The 24438-nt window shown below is 35.4% G+C and overlaps 1 protein-coding gene across 2 annotated transcripts in view; it reads right to left on the reverse strand.

The window, feature by feature from the left end:
• USP32 (ubiquitin specific peptidase 32) overlaps window positions 1-24438 on the reverse strand; it is a 244747-nt gene that overhangs the window by 175286 nt on the left and 45023 nt on the right. For both annotated transcript variants that reach the window (XM_074223514.1, XM_074223515.1), the window contains exon 2: window positions 6484-6611. In XM_074223514.1, the coding sequence (XP_074079615.1) occupies window positions 6484-6611 (128 nt within the window). The remainder of the gene's footprint in view (window positions 1-6483; window positions 6612-24438) is intronic.

Genomic DNA, 24438 nt, shown 5'->3' on the forward strand with positions numbered 1-24438 from the left:
TTTGTCTTGCCACTGGAGTTCAATGACCATGAAAGAGGGATTGAGGCCAACAACTTTGCTCTGAGATAACACTTCACACCTTTCAAATTGACTAATACAACAGAAAAGAATGATAAATGCTGGAGGGTATGTGAGAAAACTGGGACAGTAATGCATTGTTGGTGGAGTTGTGAACTGATCCAACCATTCTGGAGAGTATGCTGGAACTATGCCCAAAGATCTATAAAACTGTATATACTCTTTGATTCAGCAATACTAATACAAGGTCTGTATCCCAAAAAGATTGTAGAAAAGGGAAAAGGGCCCACAAGTACAGAAATATTTATAGTAGCTTTCTTTGTGGTAGCAAACAATTGAAAATTGAGGGGAAGTCCATTAATTGAGGAATGACTGAACAAGTTGTAGTATATGAATGTAATAGAATCATACTGTTCTGTAAGAAATGATGAGCAGGCAGAGTTCAAAAAAATCTGGAAACATATACATGAACTGATGTTAGAGAAATGAGCAAAACCAGAAGAGCAATATACTACAAGAACCAGAAGAACTAGGAGCCATTACTAATGGCAACATTATGTGAGGATCAACTATAATAGACTTAACTCTGCTCAGAAAAACAGTGCACAAAGACAATTCCATAAAACTTACAATGGTGGGGCGGCTAGGTGGCCCAGTGGATAGAGCACTGGCCCTGGAGTCAGGAGTACCTGAGTTCAAGACCTCAGACACTTAATAATTAATTACCTAGCTGTGTGGCCTTAGGCAAGTCACTTAACCCCATTTGACTTGCAAAAACCTTAAAAAAAAAACTTACAATGGAAAATGCCATCCATATCCAGAGAAAAAACTATGGAGTCTATTTTCATTTTTAAAAATGTTTCCTGCTTTTTTCCTTTCTTCTGGTTTTTTGCTTTTGTTTTGATTCTTCCTTTACAACATGAAAAATATGGAAATATAATGATTGTACAAGTATAACCTCTAACAGATTGTGTGCTATCTCGAGGAATGGGGAGGACAGAAAGGAGAAGAGAAAATTTTACAAAAATGAATGTTGAGGAAGCAGCTAGGTGGCACAGCGAATAGAGCATTCGTCCTTAAGTTAAGAGGATCTGAGTTCAAATCCAGTCTCAGACACTTAATAATTACCTAGCTTTGCGGCCTTGGGAAAGCCAGTTAACCCCATTGCCTTGGAAAAACCTTAAAAAAAATTAATGTTGAAAACTAATTTCACATGTAATTGGAAAAATAAAATTCTATTAAGATTTTTTTAAGCAATGGTATTTGAGGGAAAGTTAATTTTTATCAATTAAATATAAAATAATTTTTAAAAAAAGTTTCAGCTTGAAGCAGCTAAAACTAGAAAGGAAACAGTTGGGAGCAGCTAGATGGTACAGTGGATAGAGCACTTGCCCTGGAGTCAGGAGGACCTGAGTTCAAATCCAGCCTCAGACACTTAATTGCCTAGCTGTGTGACCTTGGGCAAGTCACTTTACCCTATAGCCTTAAATAAAAAAAAAGGAAGGGGACAGTTAATCGGGGTGGGGAAATCTTTGTAGCACTTCTCTGATATGGGTCTCATTTCCAAGATATAGAAAAAAAAGCCAATTCAAATATATAAAAATAAGAACCATTTCCCAACTGATAAGTGATCAGAGGAGATGATGAAGATGATGAGATGATGATGATGATGATGTTTGTCTTTCACTCTTAAAGAAGAGTATGGGGGCGGCTAAGTGGCGCAGTGGATTGGATAAAGCACCGACCCTGGAGTCAGGAGTACCTGGGTTCAAATCCGGTCTCAGACACTTAATAATTACCTAGCCGTGTGGCCTTGGGCAAGCCACTTAACCCCACTGCCTTGCAAAAATCCAAAAAAAAAAAAAAAAGAGTGTGGTGAACAACAGTGAACACCAGTCACAGATCTGGTGAAAGTCAGCTACTTCCCATCTCCAGCTCCCAAACCAATCAGATAAAATGATTCAGCCTGGAGTGCAGAGTTCTTGAAGAAGGGAGGTGATGCCATGACAAGGATGTGAGTAGGGAATGTTGCTGTACTAAGTCTCCAACCTTACTGTCCCTTCTACAGCCATCTGAGTCCAGTGACCAGACACGCCTGGAGATAGCTTTGGTTGCAAAACTTTCATAGTTAAATGACTTGCCCAAGGTCACACAGGTAGTGTCAAGTGTCTGAGGCGAAATTTGAACTTAGGTACTCCTGATTCCAGGGTCTCTATCCACAGCTGCCCCATATGTTGTGTTCAAAGGGGAAAAAAATTGCTCCAAATCACTGATAATTAGACAAATGAAAATTAAAGCAAGTGTGAGCTGTTCAGATTAGCAAAACTGACCAAGAAAATATGATAAATATTAAGGAACCTGGTAGGAAAGCAGGAACAATAATGCACTCTGGTAGAACTGTGAAATGATTCAGCAATTCTGGAATGTAATTTGGAACTATGCCTCCCCAAATTATTAAATTGTACTTTCCTTTTAACATGGTTATACTGCTACTGAGTCTATTACCCAGAGCAATCAAACAAAGAAGAAAAGTATCAGGTTGACATTAAGTGCTATGACTTGAGAAAAATTATTTCATATGGAATATTGTGTAAAATACAAAATTAAGTTAGTTCTCTAAGAACTCCTCTCCCAACTTAAATATTCATAATTCTTCCTCTTTTTCTTTTGTTTCTTTTAGCACCTAGGGTGGTGGTCTACATACAGTAGATAATCAATAAATTTTTTTTATATATCTCAACTACCTTCTTGCTTGACAGAGGTTTGTGCTTACAGCAGAGCAAGCCATGTGGACTAAAACTAAATGTGTGTAGGGAAAAAGTCTTGTCATATGAAAAATTGCTCTAAATCATTACTTATTAGATAAATGCAAATTAAAGCTTCTCTGAGGTACCATCTCACACCTCTCAGACTGGCCAATATGACCAGAAAAGACAATGATCAATGTTGGAAGGGATGTGAGAAATCTGGGACACTAATACATTGATGGTGGAGCTGTGAACTCATTCAACCTTTCTGGAGAGCAATTTGGAATTATGTCCAAAGGGCAACAAAAATGTGGATACCCTTTGATGTAGCAATACCACTACTGGGTCTATACCCTGAATAGATGACGAAAAGGGGTAAAAACATCACTTGTACAAAAATATTCATAGCAGCCCCGTTTTGTGGTGGAAAAGAATTGGAAATCAAGTAAATGTCTTTCAATTGAGGAATGGCTTGGCAAATTGTGATATGTGTGTGTGTGTGTGTGTGTGTGTGTGTGTGTGTGTGTGTGTCATGGAATACTATTGTTGTATTAGAAACCAGGAGGGGCAGACATTCAGGGAAGCCTGGAAGGATCTGCATGAACTGACGCTGAGCAAGATGAGTAGAACCAGAAAAACATTGTGCACCCTAACAATAACATGGGGGTGATGATCAACCTTGATGGACTTACTCATTCCATCAGTGCAATAATCAGAGACACTTTGGGGCTGTCTGCAATGGAGAATACCATCTGTATTCAGCAAAAGAACTGTGATATTTGAACAAAGATCAAGGACTATTACCTTTAATTTAGAAAAAGAAACCTGATATCTTATTGTCTGATCTTGCTATCTCTTATACTTTGTTTCTTCCTTGGGGATATGATTTCTCTTTCATCACATTCAATTTGGATCAATGCATACCATGCAAACAAGGTAAAGACTGACAAACTGCCTTCTGTGAGGGTGGGGGGGAGGGAAGTAAGATTAGGGGAAAAATTGTAAAACTCAAAATAAATAAAATCTTTATATATGTGTGTGTGTGTGTGTGTGTGTGTGTGTGTGTGTATATACATATTTATTTATTTGGATCAAAATGTTTTCTTAGAAATGACTTTTAGGGGCAGCTAGGTAGTGTGGAGGATAAAGCACTGGCCCTGGAGTCAAGAGTACCTGAGCTCAAATCCAGCCTCAAACACTTAATCCAGCCTAGTTGTGTGACCTTGAGCAAGTCACTTAACCCCATTGCCTTAAATTTAAAAAAGTAAAAACAAAATTACTTTTAGCAAGATGAGAATTCTCTTTTGAATACTTTTTCAACTACTGAAAAAGCCTTGACTATATAGCACTTTGTACAAATAAAACTCACACCTGAATACATATGATTATATCATACTAATTTCAGTAAGAAAACTGTTAGTATCTTAAGAAATTGTTTCAAGCAAATAGTTTTCACAAATTAATTGAAGAACATGCCTTAAAATATTAAGTACATAATAGAACAGAATCTTGTTTTATAAAATGAATTCACTAGTTCCATTATCTTTAATGACAGATCATCATCCACCATGCACCACCATTGTTTTTCAAGTTTATGATATCATTTTAAAAGTTACTTCAGTTGAAAATTTCCTAATTATGAACCATCAAGTCAGTAATATGCATTTTTTAAAAATTCATTCTTATAGGCTTACAAGATCAGTAGTTGAATTTTCTTATATCATCTTTATCTCTCTAAATTTCTAGATATATTTTTTCTTACATGCAAAAATACAAACAAAAAAGTAATGCAACCAATATATGCCTTGTAATATAGCTTTCTCAAAGTGAGCACGAACAAATGCATATGTAGAATTCAGACAAGATACTGAATTAATCAATCATATATAGTTCCTGAAAAAAGATTTCAGATTAGTTTTCTTCTAAATCTCTATGCACAGCAACACATAGATGTAATGAATCAAAACAGAGATGGAGGTTAGTGTCTGGTGATCCAAATACATCCCCAACTGATGAGACCCCCAAGTCCCTGTTATCAGAGCTTGAATTTTACAGAAGCAAAACTTTTCAGACAAATAATCAATAAAGAAACCAGGAAATGAGGCAAAGAGGATAAAAATTCATGAATAAAACAATCCTCACCTGAAAGAGTTAATACCATCAGGGAGTCATAGTGTTATTTAAGTATATACACAATAAAGATAAAACAAGTACAAAATAGTTAAATATTGGAGAAGAGGATAGTAACACTTGAAGGGATAACAGAAAACTTCAAATAGAAGGTAGGGCTTCAACTGTGTCTGGAAAAGAGGTACACTGTAAGGGAAAGATGAAAGGGGAGCACTTTACAGGCATGGAGGATCAACAGTACAAAGGAAAGACTAAATACTGTACTATGTGTGAGGAATAGAGAGAAAGTGTGAAAGAAAAGTTTATACCTAATGATGATGGAAAGATAGGTTGGAATCAAATAGAACTGCAGGATCCCCTTTGGTCTGGAATTCCTGCTCTGGTCTTTGCCCTACAACCTCAGACTAGTTACTGAAGCTGACCCACCTTACTCTGTATCTAAACTGTTGCTTGCTTGTGAATTTGCTACTCTCTCAATAAACTCCATAGGTCTTGTCCTTACTTCTTACCCCAATGTATACTCTTAACTTTTCTGCCTTAATCACAGAAATCCCTATTCCAACATGATCTTTTAAAAAAATGATTTAATGTAACTTTTTCTCGGATCTCCCCCATCAAGATTTAATCAAGTGCTTTCTTCCTCTATATCTACTTGGAAAAGAGCGGCACACCATTGAAACACCTTCCTGCTGCTGTTCTGCCTTGGTTCCCTCACAAGTTAAGATTCAAGGCTGTATACCAAATAAAAGTTGTCCACTATTTGATTTTTTTTTTCAACAATGAGCTTAAGTGAATTGCCCAAGGTCACCGGCCTAGTGGCAATTATTGTCTGAGGTTGGTTTTGAAATCAGGTCCTCCTGACTCCAGGGCTGGTGCTCTATCCACTGCACCACCAAACGGCCGCTCATTAATTGATTTTACTATTTAATTGAGTTGCGTTTGATATCTAATTCCATAAAAGCATATATAACAACAAAGAATATTTTGCCATTTTAAAAAAATAATTATTTACATCAATTATTTTCAACTATTTGGAAGCATAATTTAAATGATTATTTGCAAATTCTAGTAAGTTATATTTATTTTACAACATTTAATTTTAAAGAATTAACTGAGGCAGTTAGGTGGCACAGTGAATAGAACACCAGCCCTGGAGTCAGGAAGACCTGAGTTCAAATCTAGCCTCAAACATTTAATAATTACCTAGCTGTATGGCCTTGGGCAAGTCACTTAATCCCACTGCCTTGCAAAAAAATATATAAAAAAAAATTAACTGAATTTTTCTATGTAGACCCTGTACCTCATGGACTGGTTTATGTCAAGAAAAACAGGACAGCCATCTGACTGTTTCCAGGTTTATAATCAGTGGCTACTATGGATCAGAGGCAGTAATAGAAGTAGAAAGGCTGGACTCTGAGGCAATAACTCCACTGTAATATAATTAAAGGTCTGTATAATTTTTATTGGAAAGAAAAAATAAGAAAACAGGAAATTGTATGAGGGGAATTGGTAACAATTGGGAGACAATGAAAATTCAGGACAAAAAGCAATTCTCTGAAAGGAAAACCTATATATATTTTTAAATTACCTCTGCAACTTTTGGTGGAACTCCATCCCCAAGTACTTCCCTAATGAAGCACTGTTGGCCCATGTAACATGAAAGTCCACAAGTTCTCTTGAAGGCATCTTTCAGTCGCTTCAGCTCTACATCTGTGACTGTAATTTAGAAAGAAAAGACAGATATAAAAACAGGAGGAGAAAAGTACACTAAAATTTTTTTAAATTTTTTCAACTTAGATTCTAAGAAAATTATGAAAAATTAAAAAAAACTCTAAGACACATTTCCATTTTCTACAAGGAAAAGAAATTAGGCCATAAATTTTAGTTAGAAAATCTTTTCTATAAAGTCTAATATATAAAATGTATTTAGAATAACTATGGTTCAATGTCACTTGTTTTTCAATAGGTCAATCAGAATGTAATGCCATAGCACAAATGATCTAGATCAACAAATAATTCATATGTAATTTATATTTCACATAATACATTTTCTAAAATTCAAGTCTTTCTCCTGCTAATATGGCTTCCTTACTGGTTTACCTGTCCTGTCTCTTTCCATCTAGTCCAACCCCTCCCACATACACAACACTTCCTTTTTGATATACAACACAAAAACCTTCCACATTTCACACATCCTGTATTACAGACAAATAAACCTAATTTTTTTGCCTTCTTATTCATTCCCACATACAAATTGTTAATGTAGTCATACTTTTTTTTTTGGTTTTTGCAAGGGTTAAGTGACTCCCTAAGGTCACACAGCTAGGTAATTATTATTAAGTGTCTGAGGTTTGAATTCAAGTCCTCCTGACTCTAGGACCAATGCTCTATCTACTGTACCACCTAGCTGCCCCTAGTCATACTCTTTTTGATACACTTCCTCACAACACGTGGCTCTTGAAATCCTTTTCATTTTTCAATTACAAACTCAGGTAATCTCTCTTTCATAAAATGCTTTCCTCCTCCTCCTCCTTTTCCTTCTCTTTTTTGTCGACCACCAAAACCACCATAACCAGTATCACTAAAAGACAGTAGTCCTACCTTTAATTTGACTAAGCCTTTCAGCCTACAATGCCTTCTAAAAGTGTTTGGGGGGGGTAGTATAAGGACCTCTCAATGAAAGGCTTCCTTGCCAAAATCTACTCTAACTAATGTAAAGACCTCTACTATTTTTTTTTATCTTAATAGTATTTTTCCCAATTACATAAAGAGACAGTTTTCAATATTCATTTTTGTAAAAATTTCTCCTTCCTTTCCTTCTCCCCACCATGCCCAAAACAGAAAGAAATCTGATGTGTTATATGTGCCACAATCATGTTAAACATATTTCCACATTATTCACATTGTGAAAGAAGAATCAGAATTTAAGGGGGAAAGCACAACAAAAGGAAAAACGGTATGCTTTGATCTGCATTTGTACTTCTCAATTATTTCTCTGAATGTGGATGGCATTTTCTATCACAAGTCTTTTAGAATTGTCTTTGATAAATTGTTTTGTAAAACATGATACTTAATAGGATGCTTCTCCCAGGAGGAATCAAAAAACCATTCTTTTAAAATGCAACCAGAATAAGTATGAAAATGATCAAATGGGGAAAAATCTCCTTATCAAACTCTGATAAGGGTTTGATATTCAAGATTTTATACACACACACACACACACACACACATGCAACTAACAGAAATACTTAATAACTACTAACAACCATAAAAAAGAATACTCTAAAAAACAATATCAAAAATAGAAATAAAAAATCTGAGGTTTCAATTCAGCAATTTGGTAAAAACAAAATAAGATGAAAATAATCAATGGTGTAGAGTATGTGAAAAGATAGGCATACTTATGCACTGTTAATTAGATTGGTGAAGCAATCAAATCATTCTGAAAAGAAAGAGGTGGTGGTGAGGAGAGTGTATATTCCAGGAATGAGAGAACAAACTGTGCAAAATTTCAGTCAGAAGACAGAGGAAGAAAAGTCAGCTTGGCTGGACGATAAACATCCATGCAGAGAAATACAATAATAGAAAATAATGAAGAAAAGTCATAGCCTCTATCTTAAATATAAAAGATATATACATGTATAGAAACATGTGTGATACAATGAGACAGAAAAGGGCAGAAAAGAATTTAAAATATGATAAGAATATTCAAACAATCTTATCTAGAGGTACAAAATTAAAAGGTCTCTGACCAGCACCTTCGTTAAATCTTCAGTATTATAAAAACAACAGAGCTCAACACATATATAAGAGTAATTAGTTAAAATAGGAAACTACTCAATTCCAGCAGAGATGAGATACTTTCCCAATTCACTGTTCTCCCAATAAAGCAAATTCCCAGTACTCTCCCAGCAGCCTATTACCAGTGCCTTAGGACATCTATCTCTTTAAAATGGGAGGGGGAGGAAGTGGAATACTTTGGAACACAATAATTGATAGTCATTTTCAATTAAAAAAATCATTGATTTCTTAAGCTTCTAATACCCACAAGGCATAGTTAGATACTAAGGATACAAAGATGAAATCAACATGATTTCTGCCTCAAAAAGTATATGATGTAACAGGAGAGATAAAACATATAGAAATAAATGTGAAGACAAAAGATGAGGATGGACAGGTTGAGAGGAAGATCACTTTTGATTTTGAGGATACTAAGGTAACTTAAAGAAAGAGAAAGATTTCATTGAGCAAACATAGTAAAAGTTTCCAGGCAATGGGGCAGAGAAAAGGCACTGGTATTAAAGGGGACCAATAAAGGCTTTTCATAGAAAGTGGAGGATTTTAGGTGAGACTTGAAGGAAGTCAGGGAAGACAGGATACAGAGACCAAGAGAGAGAGAATTCTAAGAATGGAATGTGCATGGAGAGATGGGATTGTTTTAAGCAACAAAAAATAAGATCAGAGTCACTACAAAGAATAGTATGGGTATACAGGAGGAAGGGAGTAAAGTGTAAAGAAGACTGGAAAGGCAAGACTTTAAAAGTCAAATAGAAGGGGCAGCTAGGTGGCACAGTGAATAGAGCAACAGCTCTAGAGTCAGGAGGACCTGAGTTCAAATCTAGCCTCAGACACTTAATTACCTAGCCCTGTGACCTTGGACAAGTCACTTAACCCCAATGCCTTGCAAAAACCTAAAAAAAAATCAAATAAGAGAATTTTAATTTTTTATTTGGAGGTTAAGATACAGCCACTGGCTTTGACAAATGAGGATTATAGCATTGATCAAATCAGTAGTTTGAGAAAATCACTCTGACAGATGAATTGGATTGCAGAGAGACATAAGAGAGATCAGGTAGAAGACTACTGCAATAGTCTAGGAAGGAGGTGAAGATGGCCTATGAAAGCATAGTAGCAGTGCCACAGGAGAAAAGAGAGGTAAATATAAGAGATGATGGTGACAATGACGATGTTTGTCCTTCATTCTTGAAGAAGACCATGACATCAGTGAGGTGATGCTACCGACAAGCCATGAATTGGGTATGAATTGGGGGGTATTGTGCTAAGTCACCAGTCTCACTTTCTCCTCCAGAATCATCTGGATCCAGTGGCCAAATATAAATCAGGATGACTGGAGATGGCCTTGTGGACGCAAGGCAATCAGTTCTTAAAAACTTGCCCAACATCACATAGCTAGTGATTGTCTGAGACTAGATTTGAACTCAGCTCCTCCTAATTTCAGGACCAGTGTTTTACCCACTCCACCATCTAGCTGCTAATGTAAGAAACAAAAATAAGAGATAATACAAAGGTAGAATCTACAATACCTAGCAACAGACTGGATAGGTAGAGTGAGATTATAAGTTGAAGATGATACACAGTTGTAGTCTGGGAGAATAGTAATACCCTCCAAAGTAATAAGGAAGTAAAAAAGAAAGAAGGACTTGGGGAGAGAGTGGAAGATAACAAGCTCAGTTGTGGACATGAGGATTTTAAGATGTCTATGAGACAGATCCTGAGTATTGAAGAATTCACTATTTGACAAAAATCTTTTGATAAAATTGGAAAGAAGGATGGCAAGAACCTTAGTAGAAACCAACATCTCACACCATAAACCAAGATGAGTTCCAAATTGAGGGGATGCCTATCAATTGGGGAATGCTAAACAAGTAGAGGTATAGGAGTGCAATGGAATACAAAAACTGATGAACAGGAAGAATTCAGAAAAACCTGGAAAGTCTTGTATAAATTGCTGCAAAGTAAAATGAGCAGAACCAGGAAAACACAGTACACAGTAACATCAATACTGTGTGAGGATCAACTATAAATTACTTACTCCTTTTCTCAGCAATACAAGAGTTCAAGACAATTACAAGGGATTCAATGATGGAAAATACTATCCTCATTCAGATAAAGAACTGATGGACTCTGAATTTTTTCACTATTTTTTCAAAGAAACATGAGATGAGGATCTCAGATCAATGGAGAGTCATAAGAGATGTATGGCCTGGAAAAGTCACTAAGGTAAGTGGGAAAGTGAGCTATTTAGGAAATTTAAAAGGATCACTTTACCAGTGAAGGCCTTGCTAAAACTATGTGACAAATTTATAATGGACCAGTCAACTTGGTTTCATTATTTTCTCCACTTTTAATTCAATTGCACAGGAACAAAGTTGAAGCGAGCAAATTAGATGAATAGTTGGAAAATTGGACAAATGAAGTCCTTAGCAGGGCAAGATAGGCATTAGGATGGAGACATAAGGAATCTGTGGGGGGAAAAAATTCTTGAAATGAACTTATTCATCAAGAGATCAAGAAGAGAAATGTAGAAGTCTAGCCATTGCAGGGGTGATGGGCCAGGAAAGAACTGAGGGGGTATGGAATTAGAAGTTTACAATGAAGGCAAAGAATAAGGCTTGATATTGTGAGTAAGGTAGAGATAGAAAGATAACAACAGATTATGAGAAGATTTAGGGAATTTCAAAGTTCAAATATTGCGCCACTAACCTCCCTTTGTTCTAAATCATTTAACTTCACTGGATTCCCAAGTTTCCATACCTATAAAATGGGAGGAGAGTGAGATGGATTAGATGATTTCAAAGGGAACTTCTAGCTCTGATTGTCTATGTGGGTAATTAGAGATCAGTAAAATGGTAACCAAAACAGATTGTACATAAGGAAGGTATATATGCACAATAGGACAAAGACACAAATATAAGGTAATTTTAAATAAGAAGAAGGCATTTTAAACTATATAATAAAGACAGAAGTCAAATCACAGGGGGATAAAGAATAAGTAGGTACAGACAGGTTCAAAGTAGGCTGTGGCAGAATTAGAGATTTAAAACTAGGGGCAGCTAGGTGGCACAGTACATGGAGCCCAGCCCTGGAGTCAGGAAGACATGAATTCAAATCCAGACTTAGATACCTAATAATTACTTAGCTGAGTGAACCCTGGACAAGTCACTTAACCAACACTGCCTTGCAAAAAAAAAAAAAAGTTCAGCTTCTGGGATAAGAACATTCACTGGGAAAACTGTTAAGTAGTATGGCAGAAACTTGGATTAGATAAACCTCTCACACCTTAGATCAAGATAAAATCAAAAGGGTTGAGGATTTAGACATAAAAGACAATAATGTCAGCAAACTAGTAGAACAAGGAATAGTTTTACTTATCAGATCTATGGAAAGGGGAGCAGTTTATGACCCAAGAAAACAGAGAACATCATCAAAAACAAACTGGGTAACTTTGGTTACATTAAATTAAAAAGCTTTTGCACAAACAAAACCAACTCTAACCAAGATCAAAAGAAAAATGGCAAATTGGGAAACAATTTTTATTATGTTTCTGACAAAGGACTAATTTCTAAAATGTATAAAGAATTGAGTTAAATTTATTAAAAAAAAAAAACAGGCCATTCCCCAATTGACAAATGGTCAAAGGATATGCAAAGACAATTTTCAAATGAGGAAATCAAAACTATCTATAGTCATATGAAAAACTGCTCTAAACCATTACTGATTAGAGAAATGTAAATTAAAGCATTATACCACCTCACACCTCTCAGATTGGCCAATATGACTAAAAAGGACAATGATCAATGATGGAAAAATGGGAAATCTGGGACACTAATGCATTGATGGTGGAGCTGTGAACTGATTCAACTTTTCTGGAGAGCAATTTGGAATTATGCCCAATGGACAATAAAAATTCACATAACCTTTGATCCAGCAATACCTCTACTGGGTCTATACCATGAAGAGATCATGAAAAAAGGTAAAAATATCACTTGTACAAAAATATTTACAGTCATTCTGTTTGTAGTGGCAAAGAACTGGAAACTAAAGGGATGTCTATCACCTGGGGAATAGTTAAACAAACTGTGGTGCATGTATATAATGAAATGGTATTGTTCTATTAGAAATCGGGAGAGACGGGATTTCAGAGTTTAGAAAAACGTACATGAATTGATGAGCAAAACCAGAAGAGCACTGTACAACCTAACAGTAACATAGAGGTGATGATCAACTTCAATGGACCTGCTCATTCCATCAGTGTAATCAGGGACAATTTTAGGATCTATGATGGAGAATACCATCTATATACAGAGAAAGAACTGTGGAGTTTAAACAAAGACCAAAGATTACTACCTTAAATTTTTTAAAAAATTGTCTTATGTACTACAAAGTTTTATTATTTCTTAATATTTTATTTCTTCCTCAAGGATTTTTTTTTCTCTCAACACATTCAATTTTGATCAATGCATATCATGGAAACAAAAAATAAATAAATAATAAATCTGATTATATGAGTTCACAACTCTAGCAGCATCACATTAATGTCCCAATCTTCCCTCAATCTCTGCAACACAAGATGCTTTCCCTTTTTGTCATCTTGGCCAATCTAACAGGTGTGAGGTGGTACCTCATAGTTGTTTGAATTTACATTTCTCTAATCAGAAATGATTTGGAGCATTTCTTCATGTTTATATATAGCTTTAATTCCTTCATTGGAAAATTGCCTCTTGGGGCGGCTAGGTGGCGTAGTGGATAAAGTACTGGCCTTGGAGTCAGGAGTACCTGGGTTCAAATTTGATCTCAGACACTTAATAATTACCTAGCTGTGTGGCCTTGGGCAAGACACTTAACCCCATTGCCTTGCAAAAAAAAAACTAAAATAAAGAAATAAATTCTCTATGTATTTTAAAAAGGAGACTTTTTTCAGAGCCCCCTAACTGTGAAATTTATTTCCCAGGTTTTTGTTTTCCTTCTTATCTTGGCAGCAATGGTTTTATAGGTGCAAAAATGTTTTAATTTAATAGTCAAAATCATCAATTCTGCAATTTATAAAATAGGATTCTATTTCTTGTTTGGTCATGAATTTCTCCCCTTTCCAAGAGACAGGATATTTCTTGATCTGTTCATTGGTATATGGTATTGTCCTTTATGTCTAAACCTTGGTACCTATTTTTAACTTGTTTTGGTATAGGGTGTGAGATACAGATCTGAGTTTCTGCTGTTTTCCAGTTTTTCCAGCAGTTTTTGTCAAATAGTCACTTCTTATCCCAGAAGCTAATGTCTTTGGATTTGTCTAACAGTAGAGTTCTATAGTCATTTATTAGTTTCTTTTATTATTCTAGTAAATATTCTAATTTCTCTCTTTCCTTTTTTTAATAAATATTTTATTCATTTTCCAATTATATACAATAGTAGTTTCTACCTATCATTTTTTTGGTAAGGCTTTGAATTTTACAATTTTTCCCCCACCCTCCCTTCCCTCCCCCATAGAAGGTAGTCTGATGATCTTTACATTGTTTTCATGCTATACATTGATCAAAACTGAATGTGTTGACAGAAAAATCATATCCTTGAGGAAAAAAGAAAATGTGAAAGATAAAAAAATTATGCCGTACATAAGACAACTTTAAAAAAAATCAAAGGGAATAGTTTTCAGTCTTTGGATACAGAAGGCATCCTCCATCTCAAATACCCCAAAATTGTGCCTGATTGTTGCACTGATGGAATGAACCAGTCCATTAAGATTGATCATCACCCCCCATGTTACTGTTAGAGTGACGATGTTCTTCTGGCTCTGCTCATCCTGCTCAGCATCAGTTCATGCAAATCCTTCCAGGCTTCCCTAAATTCCCATCCTTCCTGGTTTCTAATAGAACAATTACTACTCCATCATATACATATACCACAGTTTGTTAAATCATTCCCCAACTGAAGGACATTCACTTAATTTTCGATTCTTTGTCACCACAAACAGGGCTGCTATAAAACTAACATTTCTAATACTATATTAAATAGCAATGATTATAATAGGCACTCCTAATCTTAATAGAAATGCTCCAAGTTTATCCCCCTTACATATAGTATTTATTGATGGTTTTAGATAGGTACTCCTTATTATTTTAAGGAATTCTTCATTTACTCCTATCTACACTCACTAGTGTTTTTAATAGGAATGGATGCTATATTTTGTCAAAAGCTTTTTCAGCATCTATTAAAACAATCATATAATTTCTGTTGGTTTTGTTATTATTATGTTCAATTATGAATTGTGAACTGATTCAACCATTCTGAAGAGCAATATGAAATTATGCCCAAAGAGCAATAAAACTGATCATACCCTTTGATCCAGCAATACCAGTACTAGGTCTATATCAAGAAAAAAAAATCATAAAAATGGGAAAAATTCCACGTGTTCCGAGATATTCATAGCAGCTCTTTTTGTAGTGGCAAGGAATTGGAAATTGAGCAGATGCCCAACAATTAGGGAATGGCTGAACAAGTTATGATATATGAATGTTATGAATTAGCATTGTTCTTTAAGAAACCATGAATGGTCGAACTCTAAAAAAGCATGGAATAAATTACAGTACCTGATGCAGAGTGAAAGGAGCAGCACCAAGGGAAAATTATACACATTAACATCATTGTGAGTTGATCAATTTTGTTGGATACAGCTCCTCTCAGCAGTTCAGAAAGCTAGGACAATCCTGGGAGGCCTGTTATGGACAACAGTATCCATATCAAGAGAGCAATAAAGTAATATCCCCTCCCAAAATCTTTTCATTTTAAGTGCAAAGGATCTCACAGGAAAAGCAGGAATAGATGGATTATAACCTACACTAAAGATCATTATTTTATCGTTCTGAAAACCTACCATTTTTCTGAATTTCTAATACTGTTAAGGAACCATTTATCCTTCCCAGTCATCCTAGATCCTGACTTCAGTGTCATCCTTAGCAACGCACTCTCATTTATTCCAATTAGCTGCCAAAACTTGTCAATTCTATTATCATGATATACACTCTACTTACAAAATCACAACTTAGTTCAGGCCTCTTATCATGACTTGTCACCACTAGTGCAATAGCCTTCTAATTGATCTACTGACCTCCTCTCCCCACTCTAATATATTCAATCTATATAACTTATGCTTCCTAAAACACAGATGTGATCCTGTCATTTCCCTACTCAATAAACTTCAGTGACTCCCTAATGACTTCAAATATTTCAACTTGACCTATACTTTTAAAATTTCAACTTCTGATAGTTCTATTATGCAAAAAATTATTTTCCATAATATAAAGACCACTTATTTTAACATAAATAGTCCATTATATAACATAAGCAAAACACATATACATACACACACACACACACACACACACACACAGAAAGACATCTTTTAGGTATGTGTGCATACATACAAGTATACAAATATATAACTTATACAAGTATATAAATTATAAAGTAAACATATACATTATCACATGTATACATGTGTTTGAAGATATACATGTATATGTATAGACATACTTGTACATAGATATATGTAAATATGTATGTAGAAAAAACATACCTCAATACTAGGAAAGCTAGGCTTCCCAGTGGATAGAGCACTGGCCTTGGAGTCAGAAAAGACAGGAGTTCGAATACAGCTTAAGACACTTGACTCTTACTAGCTGTGTGACCTAGGATAAGTCACTTAACCCTGACTGCCTCACATCTAAGACCATCTCCCCAGGCATCCTGATTCATATCTGACCACTAAACCCAGATGGCTCTGGAGAAGTAAGTGAAGCTGGTGGCTTAGCACAGCACTCCCTCACTCAAATCCAATTCATGTGCTTGTCATAGCATCACCTCTCACGATGTCGTGTTCTTCTTCAAAAATGAAGGAAAACCATCATTATCTCATTGTACATAATCTAAAATTTTCTACTCTTAAACATGCTCCTGTTCCTTATTGGACATTACGTCCTGGAAAGCAGAGGAGAAAGTACAAAATATACAGAGGCATGGCAATGCAAAATATATACAAAGTAAGTTAAGGAAAAAGGCTCTAATATTGGGGGAGAGGCAAAGGAGAAAGGCTAAGCTTTGAAGGAAGCAAAGGATTCTAAGCAGAGAAAAAAATTTTCAAGGAAGAGGTCATCTATGCAAAGATACATAGGAAGGAGAAGAAAATCTTTTGTATGGAATAGCAAATCTGGTCAAAATGTAGGATGCATACAGCAAAGCAATATGAAATCAGTCTAAAAAGACAGATTTCAGCTAATTTACAAAGGACATATTAAAATGAAGCAGCAATACCCAAACAGAAGTTATGAGGGTCTGAATTAGACAGAGAAGTGATCCTCTATGTGGAGAAAAGGGAATAAATCCAAGAGAGATCTTGAGATAGCAGTTAGTCAGAGAACATTTACTAAAAACTTATGTGTCTGTTGATGGAATTGTGAACTAATCCAATCATTCTGGAGTGCAATATGGAACTATGCCCAAAAAGTAATATAACTAATCACACCTTTGATCCAGCAATACCAATTCAAGATCCATATCACCAAGAGATCATAAAAAATGGGGAAAGTTCCACATGTACAAAAACATTTATAACAGCTCTTTTTATAGTGGCAAAGAATTGGAAATTGAGAGAATGCTCATCAATTGAGGAATGGCTGAACAAGTTATGGTATATGAATGTTAAGGAATATTACTACTGTATAAGAAATCATGAGCAGTCAGACTTAGAGAAGCATGGAAAGACTTACATGAACTGATGCTAAGTGAAGATAGAAGAACCAAGAAAAAACACTGTACACATTAACAATAATACTGTCAGTTGATCACTAAATTGGATGCAATTCTTCTCAACAGTTCAGAGATCAAGGACAACCCTGAGAAACCTACTATGGATATATTGCCACCCACATTCAGAGGAAAAAAACAACAGATTCTAAATGCATACTGTGTTCACTTTTTAAAAACTTTTATTCTTTTCCCTTCCTTTCTCATACTTTTTCTTTCCCCTTAGTTCTAAAACCTCTTTTGCTAAACGACTAATTTGGAAATATGTTAAACAGAATTGTACATGTACAAGTTTTACCACACTGTCACTATGGGGAGGGAGGGAGGAGGGAAGGGGGGAGGGAGGTAGAAAAATGTGGACTCAAAATTTGCAAATGGATGAATGTTGGAAAACACTACATATAATTGAAAAGACAAAATAAAATTGCTAAGACTGAATATGTAAGGAAAAGCATAAACCTATCCCTGCACCTCATAATCTAGGGATGGAGACTATACACTATAAAAATGAAAAACAAAGAAAGAAAAGGTACATACAAGATAGATACGGTGCAAAAAGAAGGAAAATTTCAAAAGGAAGGAAGAGAGGAAGGAGGGGATATGGAGGAAGGAGAGAATAGGAACAAAAGAGGTTTACACTGGGAAAGATCTCTTCAAAGTGGGATTTCATCTAAGTCTTGAAGGTGAGGTCAGAAAGCATTCCAGGCATGGGGAGCAAGTCAATAATGTTGGTCAAAATCAACAGGGAATGAAACATAATACTGAACAGTCAGAAAAAGAGGCTAGATTGAAAAAGGTTTTAAAATGAGTGGCGCAGTAGATAGAGCACCAGCCCTGGAGTCAGGAGAACCTGAGTTCAAATCCGGACTCAGACACTTAATAATTACCTGGCTGTGTGGCCTTGGACAAGTCACTTAACCCCACTGCCTTGCAAAAAAACACACACATAAAAATGAAGATTTTATTATTCTTTCTTTTTTAAAGGTTTTTGCAAGGCAAATGGGGTTAAGTGGCTTGCCCAAGGCCACACAGCCAGGTAATTATTAAGTGTCTGAGTCCGGATTTGAACTCAGGTTCTCCTGACTCCAGGGCTAGTGCTTTATCCACTGCCACCTAGCTGCCCCGGATTTTAATATTCTTATCAGATATGCAAATTAAAACAATTCTGAGGGACCACCTCAATCAGACTGTCATCAAATAGGACAAAAAAAGAAAAACTATCAATGTTGGAGGAGATGTGAGAAAACTGGAACATTAATGTATTGTTGATAGATTTGTGATCTGATCCAACCATTCTGGAAAGCAATTTGGAACTGACCAAAAGGCATAAATTGCACAAATATTTTCTTTTATCCAGCAATATCACTGCTAGGTCTATATACAAGAGAGATCATTAAAAAAAGGAAAAGACTCACAAGTAAAAAATTATTTATAGGACCTCTCTTTGGGCCTGAAAATTGAGGGGATACCCATCAATTGGGGAATGGTTGAACAAACTGTTATATGAATGAGATCAAGTCTTATTGTGCCTAGTCTTCAGAAAAGCCTAGAAAAGCCTAGAAAGACTTACATGAACTGAGGCTGAGTGAAGTAAGCAAAACCAAGAGAACATCATATACATTAACTATGCTGTTAGTTCTTCTCAGTTATACAGTGATCAAAGACAATTCTCAAGAACTTTTCACGGAAAATACCATCCACATCCAGAGAAAGAATTATGAAGTTTGCATGCAGACCAATATTTTCAATTATTAAAATTTGTTTTATGCCTTATGGGCTCTTTTGCCTCTCATGGTTTTTTTAGTTTCCTTTTGTTCAGATTCTTCTTTCACAATCTAATATGGAAGTATTTCTAAGACAGACATATATAATCTATATCAGATTACTCAGTGTCAAGGGGAAGAGGGAGGGAAAGGAGGGAGGGAGAAAAACGTAAAATTATCTTTGCATATAGTTGGAATAATAAACAAATTTTAAAAAATAAAATGAGGATTTTATATTTGTAATTGTACAAAAACAATTTTTAAACAAACATTTGTACAAAAAAAATGATTTTAAACTGAGGATTTTATATTGCTCCTAAAAACAGGGAACCATTGGGAGTTTATTAAACAGGAGGGTGATGTGGTCAGACCTGAGATTTAGGAAGATCATTTTGGGAACTGAGAAGATAGTTTTAGGGAGGCCCTGAGACAAGGGATCTAACTAGAAGGTTATTGCAGCAATCTAACCAAGAGAGAAGTAAAAAGGGTCTGTACCAGAATGATGGCTATGTAAATGGAGAGGTGTGTAAAAGAAAGACATTATAAAAGAAAAATAACACAACTCAGCAAAAAGTGAATATGTGAGGCCAGAGAAGAGTTGAGGATGACACTTCATGCAACTTCATGCAAATTTAGATAACTGGGAGGAAATAAATAAAAACAAAAAATAAAATAAAAAATAAAAAAGTTGTAAAGAGGGGAGGGTTTGAATAAATATAATGAGTTCTGAATATATTTAGGGCTATTCCATTAAATTCCATATATTTAGGGCTATTCCATTATATATTTTATTATAATTCTATTATATATTTAGAGCTAAGTATATACATTTGGGAGTCTACATAGATATAATGGAACCCTTGGGAGTTGATGAAATCACCAAAAAAAGAGGTTGCAGAGACAGCAAAAGATCTAGGGATACCCTTGCATATAGGAAGGAATACAGAACATGAACTATAGTAAAAGAGACTGAGAATGAGCTGCCAGAAAAGGAGAACTAGAAGAGAAAGTCACACAATTCTAAAGATGAAAGAAAAAGTCAAGGAAAAGAAGATGGTCAACAGTGTGACCAAAGATATGTATAGTAGGACGCGAAGTGAAAAAATGTCATTATATTAAGTTTTGCTGTTGCTGTTGCTATCCTTTTCAAAGATCCATTTCACTTGCAAGTCATGATTATCACCTCCCTGATGTCATGATCATCTTCTAGAAGGAAGAACAAGTAACCTGTGAGCTAACCCACTGTGGACCCAATGACAACTGGCCAGTTGGGCAATGCAGTTCCTTCCCTCTTCCTTTCCTTTTTCTCTCCCTTCATTTCTTTCCTCCTTACTCTGTAGAGTATCATACACTCTTACCTGTAGGAATATAAATTCTGAACACTGAAACTTAGCAAGATATCAAGGAGTTTACAGACTAGAATCTGTCTCATTTCTTACATAGCCTTAGCATTTCCTCAGTCAGTTGAGTCCTAGGAAAGGTTTTAGATTAAAAAGAAGGGGGGGGAGAGGCAGCTAGGTGGCACAGTAGATAGAGCACCAGCCCTGGAGTCAGGAGTACCTGAGTTCAAATCCAGCCTCAGACACTTAATAATTACCTAGTTGTGTGACCTTGGGCAAGCCACTTAGCCCCATTGCCTTGCAAAAAAAAAAAAAGGACATCACTACATCCAGAGTCATCTCCAGTCTTCTTGATTCATAATCTAATCTGTCCACTGGCCCCAAATGAAGCTGATGACTTTGCATAGTCCTCCTTCACTTAAATCCAATTCACATCCCCTTGAAGTCAAGGTCCCCTTAGAGAACAAAGGACAAATGACAACAACCCTTGGGCAACACAATGTGTCATACTTTAATCTGAGGGTGTTCTGCCTATATGAATTTAAACTTTGATCACTGAAACCTTGAAAGATATCTTGGAGTTTATGACTTAGATTTCTTTCTTAAGGACCACGCCTTAAAACCTAAATCACTCTGTTAAGATTAGGCAATTAAAAGATAGCTGATACGCTTGAGAGAGCAATTTCATAGAGGTTAAAAGCAAACTCTAACCAGTTTAAGAAGTGAAAGGAAAGGAAAAAGAGGCAACAATAATATCAAATTCTCATAAGAAAATTGTAAAAAATACAAAGTCACTCAGAAGCTGCCACTCTGAAGGTAGCATATATTAACTATTTATGCTCTGTCTCTAAGGAATTCTAAGGCATATTTTTCCAACTACCTATTATATTGCAGCATTACATTTTGAAACAATGCCATCTGCCCCTTTTAATTTCTCCTACATTGTTTATATCACAAAGCAAACATAAAAAAACATTTTGTGTTTTGGGGAGCTTTTTTATCTTTATATGACCTCTTTCATGTTAGTGGTACATATTCTTTGATGGTCTCTTACAGCCCCAAACACAATTTATTATCTAGTGGCATTCCTCTCACAAAATTCAAAATCTAAGTATTAATTGATCATTTTGCACCAACTAAAAGTAAATTAACTTAAATAAAAAAATTAGAAAGTATGATACAGGCTGTCCAACTAGAGTTCATGTTTCAAAAGTTCATTCATAAGTCAGTTGTCTGAAAATGAGAATAAAAAAGGTATCACAGTGCAATATGATTCAAAAGAATCTTGTACTTGGTATTGAGCCCCATCTTCTGCTACCTGTGTGACTTAGACACCTCATTCAACCAATGTGGATCTCAGTTTCCCTTATACAAAAAAATTAAATAGCTCCTAAAGTCCCCCTCCTTTAGCTCTAAATCTGTGGCCCTTTATACATGTTCACATCACATAGGAAAGGAAAAGGTGACTGCTGGTACACGTCACCAAGTTTTCCAAGTTGGAAGAGATAGCTAAAAAGTCATCTAGTTCAACTAACACCTGAATATGAGCACTCCTTACAAATCCAAAATTTAGTTTGCTATCCAATCTCTATTGAGGAGAAACCAATATCCTCCTAAGACAGCTCACTCCATTTTGAGAAACTGTTATCAAGTCTTTTCTTATATCAAGTCTAAATTTGTTTCTCTGAAATTTACATTTATTGCTTTAAGTTCTCTGGAAGCTATGCAGAACAAATCTAATCCTTCTTCCACACTCTAGTCATACAGATCCTTGAAGAGAACCGTTCCACCCCTTCTCTAGTCCATGTTCATCTTCTTTCAACCTATTCTCTCATATTGCCAACTTAATCACTATCTCTATAGTCATCCTCCAGTTTACCAATGTCTTTAAAGCATTTAACCAAATGTAGGCACCACAATGCTTGTTAACTGACTAGTTTCCTAAAATAAGGTCCCCAAAAGTCGAAGACAATGTCCAGGCAGGGTCTGAGCAGAGCAAAGCTAACAGAACCAGTTCTAAAAGAGGACTTGTTCAAGTCATTTTCAGTTATGCTCAACTCTTCATGACCCCATTTTGGAGGTTTTCTAGGCAAAGATATTGGATTGGTTTGCCAGTTCCTTATCTAGCTCATTGTACAGAAGAGGAAACTGAGGCAAACAAGGTTAAATGACAAGACCAGGGTCACACAGCTAGTGTCTGATGTTAGATATGAATTCAGGAAGATAAGTCTTCCTGACTCTACACCCACTTATCCACTGTGCCACCTAATTGCTTCCTTTCTTAATGCAGCCTAAAAGCTTACTAATTTTCTGGTTGCCAACATCATATTAGAGACTCACATTAACCTTACATTATATTGAATCTTCTAACTTTTTTCAGCCTCCTATAGCCAAATTTTATGCTTGAACAAGAGCAGCTAGGTGGCGCAGTGGATATAGCATTGGCCCTGGAGTCAGGAGGACCTGAATTCAAATTTGACCTCAGGCACTTAATAATTACCTACTATGTGACCTTCAGCAAGTCACTTGACCCCCTTGCCTTGCCAAAAAACTAAAAACAAAAAGTGTTCACAACCTCATTATAGTATTATTCACTCTCCACCCCACATTTTCAATCAGTTATCAAATTTTGTCATTTCTACTTCCACATTTTCTGATTATTTCCTACTTCTTTCTGATCAAACAGGCATCAAACTAGTTCAGGTTGTCAACATCTGTCTCCTGGACTACTGCCATAATCTCCTTTATTGATCTCCTTTCCTTTATTCTCATCATTGGAAACAACCCAAGTGATTTTACTAAAACACAGTTCTAACCACATCATTCTTTCCAATTCATGAAACTCTAGGGACTTCTCTATTGATTCTAAGTTCAAATACAAACCCCTCTGTCTTTTAAAGACCATCATAATTTGGTTTTAACCCTATATTTCCAGTTTTATAATATATTTCTCCCTTTCCTGTCAAATTGAACATATTGTTGTTCCTCACATTTTTATAAATGAAAAATATTTCCAAACATAAATAGGAAATTAATGTACTATATCATACACTATGCAGAACTAAGTAAAAATTTCTACTCAGCTGAAATCAAAGATAATTCAATTTTATTTTTGCACTGTGTCTAATGATGATGTACACTTTCTGTGTCTAATGATGATATACACAGAAAAGGGCTTCTGCTGAAAAGCTGCTCTATTTACAACTATTAACTATTATTTGATTGCTGTATTGAATATTCAATAAAAAATAACAAAGAAATTCACCTACTTGACTAGCAACATTGATAAAATTAACTGAATAACTAATCACCAACCATTATTTATAAGTCTGTCTTATTCCTAGGGTTTTCACAGGGATTTCTGAAAAATAAAGAAGCATTCATACTGCTCTCACTAAAACCATTATTCATAGCATTTTATCAGGAACAAAAATATTTTATACCAGGAAGAAATTTTTAATTAAATTATTTAATTTTTATCTTATCCTTCCTAATGTCTATTCTGGATATGTTTTCTAATGTACATAATTTAGTAATAGTATATCACAATTTATAAATACATAAGCCTATATATGTTGGTAGGAGAGCCTCTTTTTTATATACATAAAAATACATACATTTATACATATATCAGTAACTATCTGTATTTGTTAATAGTAACACCTGGCCAAAAAAGTTTGGAGACGACTGGCATAATGTATAAGGAACTGGTCTTAAAGTCAAGTGGATCTGGTTCAATTTCTACCTTTAACACATATACTTCCTATGTGATACTGGGTCATTTAACCCTCTCAGTAGTGCAAGAAATTGTCTAAATTATCCAAAAGATATAGGGATTGATTT

The sequence above is a fragment of the Macrotis lagotis genome, chromosome 2, assembly GCF_037893015.1.
Source record: "Macrotis lagotis isolate mMagLag1 chromosome 2, bilby.v1.9.chrom.fasta, whole genome shotgun sequence".
In the NCBI taxonomy this organism is placed as follows: Eukaryota; Metazoa; Chordata; class Mammalia; order Peramelemorphia; family Peramelidae; genus Macrotis; species Macrotis lagotis.